We start from the raw sequence: 20,671 nt of genomic DNA, 5'->3' as shown, positions 1-20,671 counted from the left end.
CTGTGATCACTACGATCACTCTTTGGTCACTCTGATCACTCTCTAAACTCTCTGATCACTCTGATCAGGTGTGTGTTTATCTGAGTTTACATGAGGTCACATTTTCTCTATTTGCAAACTTTTAAAAATCACTCCGATGACTCCCTGATCTTTCTAAAGGTGTCGGTGTGAAACGGAGTTAAAGTATCCATCAATGTTGACTTTTTGTTTCACATGGGACACAAACAGGTGTCTCCTATGTGAAATTTAGGGCAAGCAAAAAGTACCACATATTCTCACTTTTCATACTATATTTGCTAAAATAATGCTGTAAGAAGTGGCCTTCATACTGTCAGGATGTGGCTGCTTTTACTGTGCACTATGAAAACCCACCAAAAATGCCACTTACACACTCTGTTTCATAGAACAATGAGCTTTCTGTAGTTTCTGTAAACAATCAGTCACGTTTTTGGTGAGCTTTATGGTGTATAAAACGGTGTTTTAATGTTAATCACTGGATCGCTGTAAAATGTGGTAGGTTTTAGAGACATAAAAAGCAACGTTTAACATTACAGCGCCATTTTAATGTTAATCACTAGAGCGCTATTTAAAACGTCAAAAGTTGTGCTTAAAATTATGCACTGTAAAAAACAGCATTCTGACAGTTGAACACCGCTTTTGTAGCCTTTTGTTGTTTTAGCAAACAGAGTACGAAAAGTGAGGATATTTGGTGCTTTCCACTTGCCGTAACTTACACACAGGACACCAGTGTTCATGTGAAGCCACTTCTTCACACGTGTATAAACAGAGACGCAGAGGTTTTGTTCTTGTGCAACAGTTTGTTTTTCTTCCACGCTGATAACCACACACACACACACACACACACTTTAACCATATGGTGCATTCACTGCCACTCTCTGCAGTGAATGAAACACCATTTTCCCCACTGACCCTCCTCACACACCACTGCAGGTTAATGAGGTAATGAATGGCGGTGACCTCACACCAGCTGCTGCTGACAGACACTCAGAGGAGGGAAATGATTATTCTTACTTTTACTGATCAGTCTATGGTCCTGCCTACGCCACCTACAGGCTGCAGAGTACACTACAGCCTGAGTGGAGACCAACATGCACAGTTTGTCCTCATGGTGCCCTGGATCAAAGATTAGGGGGTCTTTATCATCTGAGGGGCTCATCCTCTGGGGAGCAGGAAGAGATCTAATTACACTCAATATAATACAATATCTTATTTTCAAACAAATCAAGGAAAAAATACAAAGAGATGAAATGAGTTTTTTATTTGTTTGCATGAATTAATGTCTATGGTTGTGGTTAGCCTGCTGGGAAGGATACGTCCGAGAATAGAACATGTCACTTCCTGTCACCATGACTGTGGTTCAAAACTGTACGTGTCTTCAGACCCAGACTGTCATCAAATATATTGAATTTGGTAGATTCGAGTTACAGCACTTTGAATTTTCATGGCGAAGGATCAAAATTCGTATAAGACACTGTTCCCTATTACCATTAGGTGGCGCTATGACTATAACTGAATTTTAACATGTAAACGTCTTCAGGGCGGGACTCTTATCAAACATGTTAAGTTTGGTGCTGATTGGATCATGTGGAGCCCATTTATTAACCACTTCCTGTTTCATGGTGAAACACTGAATTTTGAGGCCATGACGTTTGGTGAAAACTGGATTGGATTAACCCCGTCAGACTAGTTTGCAATTTTCCAATTCCACTTTACGACCCCTACGAGTAGGTCATGGTCATGGTACATCAGTGTACCAGTGTCGCCAGTATAGCACATCGGTGAAAGTGGAACTGGGGCTTAATTTTTGAAATGTTGTGGGGGGCGCTGTGGAGCCATTTTGCGACCCCATTTTCAGGACCCATAAAACACGTAATTTTTTATCACAAGTGCCGCATGCGCAAAGTTTCATGAGTTTTCAAGTATGTTTAAGCCCACAACATTGCAATTTATTAGGGATAATAATAATAATAACAATAATAATAATGATTAACCTTGCATTTGAATAGGGTCCTCGCTAGGTGCTCGGGCCCTAATTAGTCCAACGAGTAAAATAATTAAATGTATAAACGTGTGTATGTAAATAAATGCTTCATTGTTCTCGCGTATTTTCCGCCACGTTACCACCTCCGTTCGGTCTGACGTCATCAAACAGCGCCGTGTTGACAGTAGAGTGAGTCAAAGTAGAGTTCAGCATGAAGACAAAAGTCAACAAAGTGTTTATTTAACGGAGCAGCTGCTCGCGGTTCCGGCTCGGTATGTAAACACACATGTTCCGGTTTGTCCTGTAACAAACGGCGGGTCGCTGTTAGCATGTTGCTAGTTTGTCATCTACACGGTACCGGCTAAATGCTGGCAGTTTTCAGGTTGGAGCTAATGGCTAGCAAACTATTAGCATCTGGAAATCTGCTGCTAAGACAAACAATAAGTTGTTCCTTCTTCGGCGATATCTAATGGACGTTTGAAACAACTTGATGTCCTGTTGCCTCAGCAGCTACTCACTAAACAACTTATATCATACCACACCAAACTCCATTCACAGGTCTTCCAATTTAATAATCAGTTTATATGTTGGCAAACACTGATGAGAAATATAGATAAATTATCTTTTATTTCTTCAGCAGGCTAAGTGGAGCCCAAGATTCAACTGTTTAAATTAAAATATTTGAGTCATGCTGCTATAGTAGAAGCAATTCACTTTAATAATTAACGTGATACCACCACACCAAACTCTATTCGTATATTTAAATATATATATACATTTGATATCAGTTTATATGTAGTCAAACAGCCCTAGATGCAGCTATTTTCGCATGGATTGAAATGATTCAAGTGAATTCATAAATGTCCTGTTGCTGTAGTAAAAGCTATTTACTACAGCAACATGCATGATACCACACCAAACTCAATTCAAATGTTTAGCAATGTAATACTGGGTTGAAGCTTGTATGCATCCAAACTTAAGAATCAGTAATATCAACAGATCATGATCGCTGGGCATTCTTATTTTAACTGGTTTTGTACTGTGACATTTTTCAGCAGAAAGAGATTTCCAACAAAAAGAACTAAGTTCTGTGAGTTGAGTCAGTAGCTGCAACTAACACCTGGAAATCTCCCACAAGGAAACTACTGAGTGCTACTTCTTCCTTTGCCACATCTAATGCATGTGTTATGTGGAATTATGAATGGTCCGCTGCAGTAGTAGAAGCTACTCAAAGTCCAATTCAAATATCTGTCAATTTATTGTTGGTTTGTATGTAGGCAAACAGTAATGATTAACATTGGTGCATTTTCTTTAATTCCACAAGCAGTCAGTGCAGATCAGATGCAGCAACTGAGATATGTCCACACCAAATTCCATTCAAACATCTATAAATTTAATCTTGATTTGCTAATAAATACAAACCTTTTCACATATCACTAGGTGTCAATGGTAAAAATACCATTAGAGTCCAAGCCAAATTCCATTCACATCTCTATCCGTTTAATGTCACACTTATGTTGTAAGTAGGACATAACACGTGTTTTTGTTTCTCTGAAAATACTTTCACCAAGCCTCAAATAATGGCAAATATTTTTGAGATAGATTTGTGGATATCTTCTTACAAGTCAGTATTTTCTTTGGTTCTTCAGCAGACTCCCAGGATGCAGCTGTGTTAGCCCTGCACAGAATGAGTCGTGATGAAGAAACCAAAGCTGGCCGCAGTGTTCCTCTTCGTGGGCTGCCTGCTTGCCTACCTGATGTTTGTAAAGCGTCACTACACCGCCACAAAGCCTGAAGCCTACAAACTACCTCCCCACCTCCGGCCCGACTCAGACCGGCTCGCAGACAATAGGCCCGCATCCTCCGCTGGGCCGAGCTACCAGTATGGTATCATGTTCGATGCTGGGAGCACTGGGACCAGAATCCACATCTTCAAGTTCCAGATAGAGAACAATGGTACAGCAAATGACACATGATGTTAATGTCCTGTTGTAGTTTCAGAGCAGCAAAGATGATTCCACAATATTTAATCTGCAACACTGGCTAGCTGTTGTGTGTGGTTACTTAGCCACTTCTCACATTAATGCCTGGATGTTAACAAAGTGGAATAAACAGTTTGGCAGTATTTTGATCTAGAAAATGCATGTGTGTCAGAATATCAGAATTACTTTATTTATCCCTGAGGGGAAATTCAGGAAGAATAAACTGGTGTGTGCGAACCCTCGACCGGTGCAATGTGTAACCACAGGCATGTGGACATTAGCCTGCAGCTGCTAGCAATTTTAGTTTTACTTTTAGAATAAATTCAAATTTCTGTTTAATCGACACTGAAGTTAGTTGCTGGCTAAAACCATGCTGCATTCGTTCATACCAAAAATTTCAGCTACGTATACAGTGCTTAACAAATTTATTAGACCACCACCCAGTGTAAGGTGTTTGCCTCCCCTGCCCTAAATTAACAGTATTGCTGATTACCAAAATATTTTTTTAATCTCTGTAATGGTTAATCCACCAGTATGTGCAAGCTCTTTAATCAAAATGATGTATTTGAAATGATGTAAAAGGAATCTGGAGTAGTGGAACTGATGGACTGGCCAAGTCAAAGTCCAGACTTGAATCCTATCGAACAGATCTGGGAGTTATTGAATTAGAAAATAGATCATGCACAAATTTAATCCAAAGCAAGTCTCTGGGAACAGCTAGGAACTATTTGGAGCTCAATAACAAAAGAGACGGTCGAAAAGTCCATGAAAACAATCAGGGCCAAAGGAGGTCAAACAAAATATTAAGATTTTTGGTTAAACTATGTGAATAAGGACTATTTAGTTGTTCCAGTTTGTTATTTGCCTAATAAATAATAATACAATGTTTAATTTGAAACAAGTTTTTGACAGATTTCTAAAATATTTGTGTTTTCTCGTTTTTATGACAGGTGGTCTGATGAATTTGTTAAGCACTGTACATGAACCGTCACACTCCAAGGGTTTAGTGTTAATACTTTGCTGATCAGTGTGATGTGTGTTCAGAGTTAAGCTCTCTCAAGCTATAGACTTTAAGATTTGTTGAGCTTATAATTGTTTAGAGAAAAACATCAATTATGGTCACATCAGCTGACCAGAGCTGATTACTGTCGATGGTGGTGGGTGATAAAAGATAAAAGGGTTTGGAAAGGCCAGGTTTTATTGACCTTTAGAGGAGACATATTCAGTCTATTCATGTACAGGTCCACTCTTGTATTTGCAGTCCTAAGAGAATCTGTTTACATGCTGTGATGTTCAAATATTTTATTTTCCTCATCCTGTCATACTGCATACTGCTCTGTATGACCTCTGTCTGAACCCTCTGTCTCTTTAAGACCCACCAACTATCTAATGAGGAGCTACCACAGACCGTATAAAAGAAGTGCATTTAGCCACCGTGATGTCACCCATCAGTTTATGGACCATCATTTTGGGCGTCACCATCTTGGCTTTGGAACATGAACCGATGTTCAATCCGCAAAGACCTCTGCATCTGATTGCGTAGGTTCAGACACGCCTCTAATCGGCTAGTCAACAGGTAGCCCCACCCCAAAGCCTCTCCTGCTTCCTGGTCTATTTTCCTCTAAATGGGACCGTAATTTACTAAATGAACATCCTGCTGTGTTGAAGAAGACTGAATTTAAATGAAATTAGTAGATACTTGGACCATATCTCATTAGGAAAATGTTTACTGAGGAAATAAATCAAGTGAGAAGTTGGCTAATTTTCTCATAGACTTCCATCCAATCAGACTTCCGTTTGGAGTCAGTGGAGTTGCCCCTGCTGGACATGATGACACGAACACTTTGTTTATGTGGTCTATGTGGCGCCACATTAGCCGTGTGACATGCTAACACCAAGTTCAATAGACTAACTTGCTACTAACTGAGGTCAGTCTTAGATCACTGGTATTGATTCACCCTGCAGCTTGGACTGTTACCAGCCCTCGTTAAGGAAGCACACCCACGGACTCTTCTAGTCTTCACCTTCTCAGATGGGGGGAGTAGACTGTTGTTTGGTTTTTGCAGCTGACAGCAGAACAGCCAGGTGGATTCAGGTTTTCAGTGGGCCGGTCGGTCAGTGTGCTGAAAGCCTTGATGAGGTCACATGATCAACAGATTCCCTGCGTGTGATGTCACAAGAGGGGCCAGATCTAAAAGGAGCGTTTTCACACACATTTACTGAAAGATGCTGCAGAAACAGAAAGAGGACGGTCCGTAGTCAGAGTCTGAGAGTCTCTGACATGTTTATGTTTGAAAGGTATTAAAAAGACATTTAACAGAACATGTCTCCTTTAAATGGTAATTATACTAGTTTCCAGAAAGTCTTAGGAGTCTTAGAGTCTTAGGATGACGGTGTGAGTTTTCTGCTCATGTCTGCACACGTCTTTGATCTTTTGTAAAAGGGAAACTGGTCCATAGAGACAGGCCTCCGATACTGAAGGCTGGTATTTATTTCAGAAATGGACCAGGATATTTGGGAGTTAAACCCCTGCAGTCAATGCTAAGTGGATTCATATGGATCCTTTCAGATTAAATGGTAAAGGTTTATAAAGCAGACCTCACTGAATTGCTTTTAGTGTATTTAAAAGCCACACATGTTGGCCCCAAACATTAATTACCAGATGTGAATCCCAGCAGACAAGAGGAGCTTTCGGCCTGTAAGTCCGGCTCTGCTGCCAGAGTCAGAGGGCCAGGACACAAACTCATTAGTGTGTTTCAGAGGTTTTCGGTTTATTAGGCTTAAAGAAAGTTTCCTGCAGAGCTCGGCCAAATGCCTTCGTTATCGCATTTAGCTGCTAAGCTAAATCACACAGGCTGAGTGCTGTTTTGGCTCCTTTGTTAGCATCAGAGCTAACCGGACTTATGGCAGCACCTGTTAGTTATACAGACTGGGATTGTCATTAAGAGCTTAATGACAGCTCAAATGTAGGCACAGGTCCAGGGTCAGTTAGAAAGATAGAATTAGATTAAATGTGGTTGTAAAACAGTGAGGACTTATTGCCTTTATAATTTCAGACAAGTGGGGGAAAAAAATCCTGATTTGTTTAAAGGGTAACTCTGGTGTTTTTAACGCTGGGCCATAATTGTAGATATTGCCACTGACAGGCTCAGATTGTTATTCTAACTATCTGACGACATTATGGAAAGGATCCCTACAGAGACAGGCGTACTTTAATCAGGTGCAGTTGTCCCAAAGGATTACATTGCAGCCATTGCAGCCTGTTTAGCGGCTACCCGCTGAGGCGATCCACTGGACCAATTCCAACACTTTTTGTACCTACCTGTCATTTAGATATGAATATGTACAAAGGGTCCAGAGTTGGACAAAAAAGGAGAATCCTTTGAGCTAAATGTTTTATATGTCTGTCGTTTTTCCTGCAGATGCTCCCAAACTGGCCCACGAGACGTTCAGGGCCATCAAACCTGGACTGTCTGCATACGCTGATGAACCAGAGAAGGTAAAGCTGCTGCTTTCACTGCTCACTAATATTTCTGCACTTTATCAACCTGCTAAAGAAAATCAAATATTATTCATGATAATACAACAAAAGATTCATTCCACTTTTAAACAACTCAAATAACTCAAAATGGATATTTTAAATCTTAAATTAGAAACTTAGAGCTGAAAGGATTAGTCCAGTAAATAGTTAGTTGATTGCCTTAAAATTAATCTTATCAATTTTTAATAATCAATTTATTGTTTAGATAATAATCAATAATAAAATAAATCAGATATTACCTGAAAATATCCAGAAACGGACAGGCTGTGTGACATGCGGTGTGCGTTGTGTTCAGTGTACGTCAGGAGTCCTGGAGCTGCTGGAGGTGGCCAAGACCAGTGTCCCCCCCTCCCTCTGGACCGTCACCCCTGTGGTCCTGAAGGCCACCGCTGGCCTCCGTCTGCTGCCCGGAGAGAAGGCCCAACACCTGCTGGACAGGGTGAGACACACACACACACACACACACACACACACATATTGATTTAACTTTGTCAAACTAAATGTAAGAAATAAACACACCCTGTAGTCTGTCTGTAGTGCTGCGTTCACATCCTCTAGTAGACATTCAGGGGGTACCTTGTTACTTAGTCTTGGTAAATGGCTGCGGGGTGTCAAGCTGAGTCATGATCTTCAATCTCAGGTCAGCCGCCCTTGTGTTAATGGTATCTCTCTCAAAAGGGCTTGAAGTGTGGGGATGATGATGATGATGATGATTATTATGATGATATCTGCCCTCTGACATATCGTTCGTTGTACCTCACTGATCTCTAGTTGTGATAGTTAGAACACTGAATTAGTAGTTGTTTCTTGGTTAGTTTATATGTTAGCATAGATGGATGTATGAACGCTGAAGCATCCATAAAGTAACAGGTCCATATTCTCAGCTCTCATCCACCTATGTTTTGTTCCTGATGAGGATTTTGCCATCAGGTTGCCCCTGTTCCCCAACACCTGACCCAGGCAAGCTAAGTTATTTCAGTGAGTGTCAGGTCCTCATCCTGTAACACACAAGCCGGAGGAAGCAGACTGTCGCTCTGAACTTACTGAGACTTCACTTTTTTATTGTGTCTTTGAACCATTCACACATGGTGATTACCCCTAACGAGAGCGGGCCTATGATCTGGGACTTTCGTCTGCGATCTTTGTCATGCCATTGTGGTAAATCAATTTGTGTCACATCCTCACTCTCTGATCACATCTTTGAACAGTTCACAAAACTGATTGCTGCTCTCCGGAGCCTGTCCTGTGCACCCGGCACACTAATAACGAATAATCTGCTGTGACTTCCTCTGACTGCTGCATCACATTCAGCTGCTCTGCATTATGCAAGGGAACTAATGCCTCCTCCTCCTCCTCCTCCTCTTCATTATCATCATCAGCATCATCATCATCGTGTCCAAAAAATAAAAAGTCTATTAAATCTTTTAAGTAATCAGTAATAACAGGACTACAGCAGGCAGCCAAAATGTGATTTAATCTGCTGCTTTGCTCTTATTATCAAACTGTCCCTGATGCAGCCAAACACAGAGCTGATTACATGGGTGGGGGTTATTATATGAAAATATTATTATATTGAAATGTAATAGAACGAAAATTTACACGACCCTCCCTCTCCACTGTCTGCACCTTACACACACAATATCTTTTTTCTTTACTTTTTATTTTATATAATACTAGATCCCGTATTTTCTTTTGATATGAAAAAGTGATTGTTTTTTCCACTGACAGACTCAGCTTGTTATTCTAAGTGTCTGACATCATTATAGAAAGGATCCCTACAGAGACAGACCTGTAAGAGCCTTTTGGTTTAACCACAAACAGCCTTTATATCGCTCTCTTCAAAGTCACCAGACTCCATTGACAAAAACTGTAATTTTAGCTTAAGCGGCTCAGCTTGTATTTTGTATTTCGGTTCTTACTTTTATTTCATATACTTTCATTTTTTCTATCACCGTCCAGAATTTATTTCAGGCTTCTTCAGTGCCCTCCACATGTTGGGGCCGTTGGGAGTTAGTTCGCACCACGTCTTTGTGTCACTTCATATCCAGCCTCAAAAGTCCTCCACAAGGACATAACATACAGGGAGGAGATGTTCAGGTGCATTGATTAACGGGCAAATAAATCAGCGCTTGCGAAACACTCTGTGCTTCCCTTTGTGTCCAGGTGAGTGCGCTGTTTGTGGAGTCTCCGTTTCTTTCAAGAGACGACAGCGTGTCCATCATGGATGGCACTGATGAAGGTATGAAGCAGTTATAATTTATATTTTTTATATCAAAGAAGAACTCTGATGTTTTTACACCTTGCTCCTCTTTTTATATAGCATATGTATATGTTTTAGTGTCTAAATGATTGGTAGGTTCAAAAAATGTTCAGATCAGTAGATCACAGATCTCAGGCTCAGATTGTTATTCTAGGTGTCTGATAACATTATGGATCCTTACAGAGACAGACCTGTAAGATGCTTTTTGTGTAACCACAGACAGCCGTTACGTTAGTCTCTTCAAGGACACCAGACTCCATTGACAAAAGCAGTCATGTTACCTCACAGAACACAGGACTTGCTGGCCTACTGCTGCCTCGCCTGGTTAGTGTGTTTGTGTTATTGTGTCACAAAGTCCTGTGTTCTGCCAATTAAAATGACATTTGAGGCTTTGAAGAGAACATATTGGAGCATTTAGCAGCTAAAGAGGCAGACATTTTTATCTCATAAAGGATCATGTTGTTCTGGGACTTTTGCGTGTGGAAATAAGCAACTGTTTGATCATAATTTCAACATGTCAACTTAAAAGGTGATGAAATGTGAATGTAGTGGAGTTAAACCACCTCATAAAACCAGCGGATAACTCCTTCAGCAGTTTTCGGAGGTTTGGTGACCCCTCATAAGGTCTCACATTGAGCATGATCCTCATCTCTTTATAAATTTATTAGATTACAGCAGTTCATCATTTCATTTGTTTAATCTGTGGAGCAGCTCAGATGTTTCCCTTCCTTGTTTTTGGGAAAAAAACCCCAGAGGTCCAGCTCTGATTTCCCCAACGAACACCGCCAATATGGAGGATTACACAATATAGAGGATTACACAATATGGAGGATTACACAATATGTAGGATTAGAAATTAGATGAAACAGGAGACAAACCAACTCATGTAGCAGCCACACTGATGATTTACCTGTAAAAAACACAATGGTGCAGCCGAAGTACATGCGTATATATATATGTATACAGCTGAGTATAATTGATACTTCTGTGGACTACAGTATTTATTCACTGACGCGGAATTAAAGGGTGATTCTAGTGTTTTTAAAACCGGGACCTATTTTTTCATATTCTGGTGTCTAAATGACTGGTAGGAACAAAAGTGTTGGAACTGGTCCAGTAGATCACCTCAGCCAGCAGCAGCTAGACGGGCTGCAATGGCTGCAACATCATCCTTTGGGACAACTGCACCTGATCAAAGTACATCCACCAAAAGTGTTTGTTTTTTCCACTGACATGCTCAGATTGTTATTCTAAGTGTCTATATCACTCTTTTCAAAGCCACCACACTCAAATGATGAAAACAGTCATTTTACCTTGCAGAACACAGGAATTGAGATTGTTACTCTACGTATCTGATAACATTAGTGCAGCAGTAAGCCAGCAATACTTTTCTCTGAGGTAAAATTAATATTTTGGCAACATAATCCTTTGGGGCAGCTGTACTCGATCAAAACCACCAGACCTCATTGACAAAAACAGTGATTTTATCAGACCGTTGTGTGACTTTGGTGTTTTAAGGAGTTAAACACCAGTGTAACACCAAATTCACACAATAAAACTAACCAATCAAGGCAGCAGTAGACCAGCAACTACTATGTTTTGTGAGGTAAAACTATTTTTGTCAATGGAGTCTGGTGTCTTTGAAGAGAGTGATATAACGGCTGTTTGTGGTTAAACCAAAAGGATCTTCCAGGTCTGTCTCTGTAGGGATCCTTTCTATAATGTTATCAGACACTTAGAATAACAATCTGAGCCTGTCAGTGGAAAAAACAATCACTTTTAGTGAACGTACTTTGATCAGGTGCAGTTTTCCCAAAGGATTATGTTGCAACCACTGTAGCCCGTCTAGCTGCTGCTGGCTGACGTGATCTACTGGACCAATTCCAACACTTTGTGTACCTACCGGTGATTTAGACACTAAAATATGTACAAATTGGACCCAGGTTTGAAAATACTGGAGTTACCCTTTCATAGTCCTACGTTCTGTATGACTGGAGTTTCCTCACTGACTTGATCCCTTCTGGATCCAGATGCGGACGCCTCAGCTCCAGAGTGCTGCCAGATGTTTATCCATAGTTTTGGCCGTGCTGTGAACTTTCTTTTTGTCTGCCATCACAATGAGCCATGTTGCACTAATACCTCTGTTGTTGGGTATATACAGGAATCACATGTAGGTCCAGTGTTTTAAATGCTCCACGCTCTCCCTCATATAATCCAATCCTTTTAAAGTAGTTCATACAAGCAATTATGGCCATGTGGATAATGTCCCACTTAATCTTGGAGGGGGAGGGCGATTATCCCCCCCCCCCCCCCTTTCTGAGGCTGAAATGTTTTCTCCTTTCCTCTGAGTGGGATCAGCTCGTTACTCCGCTCACCCACAAATGTCTTTTGATGATTAGTGAATTAACTTCTTACCCTGGCGCTCCACTTTCCCCCCCCCCGTCAGCGAGCCGCTAATGGACACATCTTCCATCGGCCTTGTTATCGCGCAGATATTCTGCCGTTCTTGGCCTGGATGCTTATCCCAGGCTGAGATTACCCTCCAAGCGTCCTGAATGGAGGCGACTTATTGTTAATGCAGACCTTTGAGTGGTCAGTGGGGGGGCAGCAGGGTGCTAAGTGCCGGTGTTTAGCCTGCCGACCTAAAGCCGAGTCTCTCTCTCCGCACTTGTTTGTTTTGTTTGAAAATTGCTTCTTAACGTCTGTGCGTAAGAGTTTTATAGTAAAGCTCCTATGATACAGTTTCTATCAAGCCCTGTAATCACCCAGTCCTGATGTAGACAAAGGTCAGAGGTCACTGGTAAAAGGCTCTAATGCAGCAGCTGAGTGGATAATATTCTGCCACAGACACTAATGTCGTCTTTGAGTTGACCTGAATGAGCTGGCCCTCGGTGAGCTCCAGCATGTCACTTTTTATGTCTTGGACACTTCCTCTTTAATTTACTCATTTTCTGTGTTGAGCAGCTTTAATCAAACTTCTCCTACATCAGTGTGATCCTGTCGCCATCAATCACTCCATCAGTCAACACAGGGAGCATCAGTCTGAAGGAAGTCATTAGCCATCCGATCTTAGCTAGCATTCACCATTCACTGTGTGATGGACTGTGGTTCAGACATTCATGGTCCCCTCAGGATGAACTGTAATCACTTTTTGATCCTCTGACTTTTCCTCTAGCGCCACCATCAGGTCTACATATTAATTTGTCCAACATTCAGGTGGACTGGAAATAATTGAAATAAATAAAGATAAACAAAAAACTTGAATAATCAAACAACACTACTTAGTACTAGTTAAACAACTACATACAAACAAATGGCTTCTTTAGTGAGCATCAGACCTGCTAAACGTCACTTTCAACACAATAACATCTGGACAAGGTCTCATATTTTTCTTTTTGTATAAATCACTCCAAATGTTTCTCGTGCACTCCACCACATCACCTGCTACCTCCAGAAATCTTACAAACATGTAATGTGTATTTATACACACACTACAGCTAGATGCACAGTACATGTCCTGTATATGTACAGTATGTAAAGTGTGTGTGCAAAATATGTACTGGATATATACTTAATATTGAATATATACACTACTCACAAAAAGTTAGGGATATTCGGCTTTCAGGTGAAATTTCAGGATGAACCTAAAATGCATTCTAACCTTTCCAGGTGAACTTAATGTGACCTTCTCTAAACCTTTGAATGCACATGTCCAGCTGTTCAGTGTTTCAGTACTTTTTGCACCAGCTGCTGTTCTCTAACAAGAAGCTTAACAGCAACATTCACAACAGGTTTGATCCATGAATCACCAATACATTTCCTGCTTCAGTTAGAATTGGTATTTAAACAGTCCTCCTCATCATGCTGTTCACATTCTGACATCATGAGACCAAGACGACACCTAACTATTGATCAGCAGCACCTCAACACTGGAGGCTTCAAACAGGAAGTCCTCAGACGGAGGTGTTCACTGAGCTTAGAGGGTCACAGAGTGTCATCAGGAGGTTGTAACAGTGATACAGAGAGACTGGAAGAGTCACAGAAAGGAGAGGAGTGGACGTCCTTTGGCCACATCCCAATTTATTGAGACACTGAAAATGTTTTGTTGTGGTATACCCACCACTGTTGTTAGATTTTCTTTCAATAAATTGTTTAAAATGAAGAAATGACCATTGCATGCTTCTACTTAAATGCCCTACTTTCATGATATAATATCACTGTAGCATTAACTTTTTACATTTTCCATATATTTCACCTGAAAGTTGAATATCCCTAACTTTTTGTGAGTAGTGTATATACTGTATATATAGTATATGTGGTGTATACACTGTATATATATTCTATATGTATTCTATAGAGTATTTATTATTGCAGAGGTGTTGATTCAACTCTGTTTCTTCTGTTCAGGGATTTCTGCCTGGATCACTGTCAACTTCCTCACTGGTGAGACTTCAACACACATACACACACACACACACACACTACCCCAAATGTTGTAGATGCCAACATGTTAGTATGAAAATGGGCACAAGCAGGAAATAAATTATTGGTGTGTTTTCGTGTGTGTGTTGAAGTCAGTGTGTGTGAGAGTTCAAAACCAGATTAATGGGGACAAGAAATAGTGATTACCTGTTATTGGATTATGCTGCAGCTCTCTCTCTATTTCTACTCTCTCTCTGCCCCCCTCCCCTCCCCCCAGGTGATCTTCACCGTGCTGACTTGCCCACGGTGGGGATGTTGGACCTGGGGGGCGGGTCAACTCAGATCACCTTCAGCCCTCAGGACGAGGTGAGGGCGAGCAACATAGATGACAGAAAGAGAGAGAGGGGGGAGAGTTAGAATAAGGATTGGTAGAGAGAGGAACACTCTTTTTTTTCTCTCTCTCTCTCTCTCTCTCTCTCTCTCTCCCTCTGTTGACTGTCAAAGTACCAGGATGGCTCCATCTTAGAGGCCCTAATCTGTAAATGCTGCACTAATCCAAACGCACACCCTCATATCGCTATGTAGGTCAGGCTTCATACATGAAGGATTGGAGAGCAGTTCACCATCTCATCGCTCTTCTCATCTCCTCCTGCTTCTTCTCTGTCCTCTTCTTCTCCTCTTTAGCCAATAATAATGTGGCAGATGGTGGCAGGTTCTTCTTGTCCTCTTCCTCACCTACTTGAACTTGAGTCAGATGTAAACTCACCAAATCGGGCGCAACTTCTCTGACCTCCACAGTTCCCACAGAACCAAAGACATTTCCTTGTAATGTGAGTAACCAGGCCTGGAAAAGTCCTGGAAATAGTAAAATCCTTGACAGTTCTGGAAGAATCATTGAATTTTGTTGATCTTACACGTGATGTAGCATCACTGAGGATTTTTCTCCTGTATGTGTTGGCGAAACGTTGCTCTGATCTGCATTGCTGCATGACGATGGTTTGTTTATTTTATCGCTTACATTTTTTTCCACTTCCTGTTGCCATGGCAGTGGTATGGCTTTAAGTTAGTTTTCAGCTGGATGTCAGACCCGACGGCAGCGTTGTCTTTGGCTAGGTCATGTCTCAAAACCTCAGCTAAGTCTTGGCTGAATGCTAGAGGCTGACTGACAGACCGTCAACAAATTACTGTTTAACTGACACAAAGACATAATTTTAAGTACCTTGATGGTGCCTTGATTAGTGAAAATTCTGATTAAAAAATGAACTAAATTGATTTAATGTGGCACACAGATTCTGAATACTAATGTATCATTTACTTATTTTACAGAAATATTTGAATGCAAAATAATGGCTTTTATTCATGCAGCTTTCATGTGATTTGCTCTTAGTATAGAATTTTAGTGCTTCTTGCATTTTTTTAATAAATATTATTCTTATGTAAATTTCAGGTTTTATTTCAGTAGCTTTATGTGATGTGATCCAGTGACTGTAAAGCATTAATTAGATCCAGTGTAAAGAGCTGTGTCTAGTTTGAACAGGGAAGTAATGACTTCTTGTTCTGTCACCACCTCACGTTACATGGAAATGTCATCATGGGTCCTTGAAAAGTCATGGAAAGGTTTCAAATTTTGACTTTGACTTTTGACTTTTGAGTAGGTGTGGCAAGTCTGGACCTCCAGGGTTCGTACACCAAGATCTACTCCAAAATCCAAACACTTCTCATTGTTTGAAATCTGACTGAATAGTTTGTTCTTTCGATAAAGAAATGAAATGAGTCGGAGATAGCCAGCCTGATTGATTTGAGTATATTTAGTTTAATACAGCCATAAGGTGCTGGAAAAACTTAAAAATGTCTGAGTCACTGTGGACCAGTTAGCATGAGGTTGCTCAGGGAGCTAACTGTGAGTGTTTGTGTGCAGAAGACCATCCAGACCTCACCAATCGACTACATCAGGTCCTTCCAGATGTTCAACCACACACACACAGTCTACTCGCACAGGTACACACACACACATTGTTCTGTCGATGGACTCATTGATTACCAGCTGATCGGCTCAGCTCTGTTCTGCTCTGTGTGCAGTTATCTGGGTCTGGGTCTGATGTCGGCTCGACTCGCCGTCCTGGGAGGTGTCGACGCTTCACCCTGTACGTACCGACTGTCACTCCTCCTGTTTTTATCTCTTGTTTTTCAGTTTGCTTTCATCTCTGCCCCTCCCATCCTCTCAGATAAATAAGCCATTATCTAATCTTTTAATAACACACAGCAAGATTAATTCCTTGCTGCCAGCTGTTGCTGCGATTTAGCTGCTGGAAGAAGCTGCAGCACAGATCCACCCTGTATGTCTCAGTCTGTCTGTCTGTCTGTTTTTTTGCATGTGTCTTTGAATCTTGAATTTTTCCCATTTATCTCTATAATAATCTACTAACGATAATAATAATGATAATTTTATCTAGACAGTTTTATTTAAAGCAGACTGTTTTCAGCCTAAAACAGCTACAGAACAGGCTGATTAGCTGAGCTGATGGAGCCTGTAGTTCTTCTTGTCACTTGACGGCACCAGTGACCAGGAAGTACAACAGATTGTGATGCCAGAGAAGTCAACGTGAGCGAAATGTCAGTGAGACTGAAGTGTGTGTGTGTGTGTGTGTGTGTGTGTGTGTGTGTGTGTGTGTGTGTGTGTGTGTGTGTGTGTGTGTGTGTGTGTGTGTGTGTGTGTGTGTGTGTGTGTGTGTGTGTGTGTGTGTGTGTGTGTGTGTGTGTGTGTGTGTGTGTGTGGTAGGGGGCACTAGCACTGAGCTGGTCAGCCCCTGTCTTGCTCCAGAGTACTTGGGCAGGTGGGAGCATGCTGACGTCGTCTACACTGTGAAGGGACAGAAGGCAGGTGAGTTCCATCACAGCCATTTGATTGGCTACTTAGTTATTCATCATGCACTGGGAGCCTGAAGGAACATTGTAGCGGCAAGCGTGTGTGTTTGTGTGTATTTCAGGGGAGCCTGTTTACGAGGCGTGTCTGACCAAAGTGGAGAAGGTTTTGTACAGGAAGGTGATGAAGGCGTCGGAGGCAGCGGACATGAACTTCTACGCCTTCTCCTACTACTACGACCGGGCCGTTGACCTTGGAGTCATTGGTAGGAAGCTAATGCTAATGATAAACCTTGCTTCTCGTCTGCAGGCTACAGATCTCTGTCTTCAAGTCTCTGAAGCCTGTGGACCTTAAAAATGGAGGACAGAAGCCAACTACGATACTAAGGGTGCATTTCACCAACAAACAGCCATCACAGAGCCTCTCCTGTCGTGTTTTTAATGCTAAAAGTGACCTGAAGCTCCTGGTTTCAGAATCCTGGTTTCTGCACGCAGGGGATCCCACTTCGAGATCCTTTGCATGTATAATGTAAACATCAGATCTAGAAGAAACAGTGCTTTCAGTGGTTTAAGCGAGATGTGAGAGAAGTTAGCTAGATAAGAGCGAGACGTGAGACATAACCAAGATGTTAGTGAGACTTAACAGAGACGTGGAATAATATAGCTTAATATATTCACTCAAGTACTGTACTGAAGTACAGCTCTGACTCACCTGTACTTTATTTAAGTATTTAAGTGAAGTAAATCAGACTGACTCATTTAATAAAATGGAAGTCTTTCTGTTCTGTGAGACACTTTCTAAAAACACTCCCTACGGTGATCGCCTGTTTGTTGCTAGTTTTCACCCAATAAAACATATGATATGCTTATATGACATGATGCAGTACTGCAGTACTGCTCTACTAACCTCCACAGTGGTACATATGTATGAACATAAGCCCATTAACAAATAAATAAAAGCATCCTTTTCGGTTATTAGAATGAGAAACTATCCCTAAATAATGATTTGAGTGTCTCAAGGTGAATATACTAAGTCATCATTTGGAGATAGTTTTTCATTATCATTTGGCATTAATGGACTCCATAGGACACAAAAGTTGGTCCATATTCAACACTAAAATGCTATTTGTTAGTGATTAAAAACCAATCAAAACTAATACAATCAAAATTAATTTTTTTGTGTGTGTTGTGTGTTCAGCAGAGAAGGAGGGAGGAACCATTCGTGTATCTGATTACATTGATGCAGCTAAAAGAGGTGAGATGGCGCCACCCAGCTTTAACACTCTGAACTGCACCTTTATGTTCAAGTTTTTGACACTTGAATTATAGAATAGAATTATAATAATGAGCGGTAATAATTAAAATACCATTTTAGAGTCTGACTTGTCCAACAATAGCTTGATTATTGTAATAATTCAGACTGATTTTATTCTGTTCTGCCTCAAACTGCTGACCTGATATATTTTTGTTGTTTCTTTGCTGATTTTAAATGCTGTTTTCTCACCATAGAGTTATTTAGCTCTGAAGTAAAAGTACCAATTCAATAATGTAAATGTACTCCGCTATAAGTTCTGCAGTTCTGCATTCAGCATCCTACTAAAGTCAAAGTACAGAAGTATTATCCGCTAAATGGACTTAGAGTATCAGCAGTAAAAGTACTTGCTGTATAAAGTATATGTATGTGTATGTACAAAGTAAGTAAGAAGTCAAATTGTACTTAAACTCTGGTATTTTTAAGCCTGGCATTTTAAGCCATTGACAAAACCAGTAATTTTACCTCACAGAGCACAGGAGTTGCTTGCTTGCTTGTTGATCTTTGATGTTCTCTGTAATCTGATGTGTTGCAGTGTGCAGCGGTCTGTCTGTCAGTTCTCAGCAGAGTCCCTTCCTCTGTCTGGACCTGGTCTACATCTCAGTCCTGCTGCAGGAGCTTGGATTCCCACCACACAAACAGTTCAAGGTGAGGACCACCAGAGTCTGCGTCAGAGTCTGGACCAGAGGGTGTTAAACCAGGATCTCACCTGTCCTCTGTATGTGTTACAGCTGGCAAGGACGATCAACCAGGTGGAGACCAGTTGGGCTCTGGGAGCAACTTTCCATTACATCGAGTCACTGAAGAGACACTGATGCTTTTATTGTGAAAACCTTCACAGGACAAACATCCTGAATGTTCTGAGGAGATCCTGGATCTCTTTTCACTGTGACCTCGTACATTACCCAGACCCCAAACGTCTGTGAAGCCTCATGCAATGACAAAAGCAAAAAGCAGTGTCTAGGTTGCCACTCCTATTGGCTGGTCCCAGATGATGTCACTTTGGGCAGAAATTAAGACAATTTAACATCCGCAGCTACAGAGGTCATGTGGAACATTCAGGACCGCACCTGAATGCTTTGTATGTAGGAGCTCTGACATTTTACTGCACAAGGAATAGTTTTACTTTGGATACTTTAGGTACATTTTACTGATAATACTTCCATACTTGCTGCCCCACTGATATCAGTGTCTAACACCAGCCAACATCAGACAGACACATCAGTATCTGATCTTTACCTGTCAGGTGTGTGACATCACATCTGGCGTCTAATCAGATGCTCTGCTGCTTCAGAAATTCTTCAGGTGGAAGCAGCTGCATTTTGGTTCATATTTAAAGCACAACTGCTGTGTTTTTTAACCTGCCCCCTATTTGTACATATTCTGGTGTCTAAATGACTGATATGGACAAAAAGTGTTGGAATTGGTCCAGCAGATCGCCTCAAACTCAGGCTCAGATTGTTATTCTAAGTGTGAAACCAGCAACATTCTTCTGTGACAGAAAAACTAATTTTACCCTTTCTGAGACTTTGGTGTCTTTAAGAGTCAGTAAAGCACTTAAGTCACACAGTAACACAAACAAACAAACTAACTGATCAAGGCAGCAGTAGACCAGCAACTCCTGTGTTCTGTAATGACTTTGAGGAGAGCGATATAACGTCTGTTTGTGGTTAAACCAAAAGGATCGTACAGGTTTGTCTCAATAGGAATCCTTTCCATAATGTTGTCAGACACTTAGAATAACAATCTGAGCCTGTCAGTGGCAAAAACAAACACTTTTAGTGGACGTCCAAATCCACTATGGTATGTACAGGTAGGGCCCAAATTTTGAAATACTAGAGTCTCTTTAAAGCTTTGAAGGACAAGTTGTTGACAGCAACTCACAGATTTCTTCTTTTTCTGAACAAAGTGACCTCATGGAAACACTCCACACCACAAACACTCAGCCGACTGACAGCTGCACATATCAGTTAATAAGAGTTTATTCTTCAGCAGCAATAAGTCCCTCAGGAGCTTTGAGTTTTCAACTCCTTTAATCTATAAATCCTCACTTCAGCATCTAAATTCCTCTTATATACGGAGTGTATGAGTATTTATTAAGTGTTATAAATGTATTGAATCTGTTGATAGTTTGTACTGATATTGAATGTTTTAAACTGCCATGTTTGTGCCAAAATTATTCAGTTTTTTGTTTGTTTGTTTTTTTTTTGTGGCCAAAATCCTCTGAAACTTCCAGAGAAACTGACTTTTATAACTCATTCATTCAGTATCACTGAGTTCAGCTTTGGTC

At 40.9% G+C, this 20,671-nt stretch overlaps 1 protein-coding gene across 4 annotated transcripts in view; it reads left to right on the top strand.

The window, feature by feature from the left end:
- Positions 1-19,870, top strand: part of entpd6 (ectonucleoside triphosphate diphosphohydrolase 6) — an 80,379-nt gene extending 60,509 nt beyond the window's left edge. Inside the window, exons 1-14 of one of the 4 annotated variants that reach the window (XM_070840496.1) lie at positions 2,188-2,274; positions 3,655-3,958; positions 7,407-7,483; positions 7,821-7,964; positions 9,689-9,764; positions 14,193-14,228; positions 14,485-14,573; positions 16,126-16,205; positions 16,287-16,351; positions 16,987-17,088; positions 17,195-17,335; positions 18,271-18,324; positions 18,917-19,029; positions 19,113-19,870. In XM_070840496.1, the coding sequence (XP_070696597.1) occupies positions 3,700-3,958; positions 7,407-7,483; positions 7,821-7,964; positions 9,689-9,764; positions 14,193-14,228; positions 14,485-14,573; positions 16,126-16,205; positions 16,287-16,351; positions 16,987-17,088; positions 17,195-17,335; positions 18,271-18,324; positions 18,917-19,029; positions 19,113-19,196 (1,320 nt within the window). In that variant the 5' untranslated portion in view covers positions 2,188-2,274; positions 3,655-3,699 and the 3' untranslated portion in view covers positions 19,197-19,870. Of the gene's footprint in view, positions 1-2,187; positions 2,275-3,651; positions 3,959-7,406; positions 7,484-7,820; positions 7,965-9,688; positions 9,765-14,192; positions 14,229-14,484; positions 14,574-16,125; positions 16,206-16,286; positions 16,352-16,986; positions 17,089-17,194; positions 17,336-18,267; positions 18,325-18,916; positions 19,030-19,112 lie in introns of those variants that run through there. The other 3 variants (XM_070840493.1, XM_070840494.1, XM_070840495.1) reach the window with 3 other exon arrangements.
- Positions 19,871-20,671: the final 801 nt, after the last annotated feature.

The sequence above is a fragment of the Pempheris klunzingeri genome, chromosome 12 (genome assembly GCF_042242105.1).
Source record: "Pempheris klunzingeri isolate RE-2024b chromosome 12, fPemKlu1.hap1, whole genome shotgun sequence".
In the NCBI taxonomy this organism is placed as follows: Eukaryota; Metazoa; Chordata; class Actinopteri; order Acropomatiformes; family Pempheridae; genus Pempheris; species Pempheris klunzingeri.
Note: the sequence above shows the minus strand (reverse complement) of the source record. Positions and strands in the feature narration are given on the sequence as shown.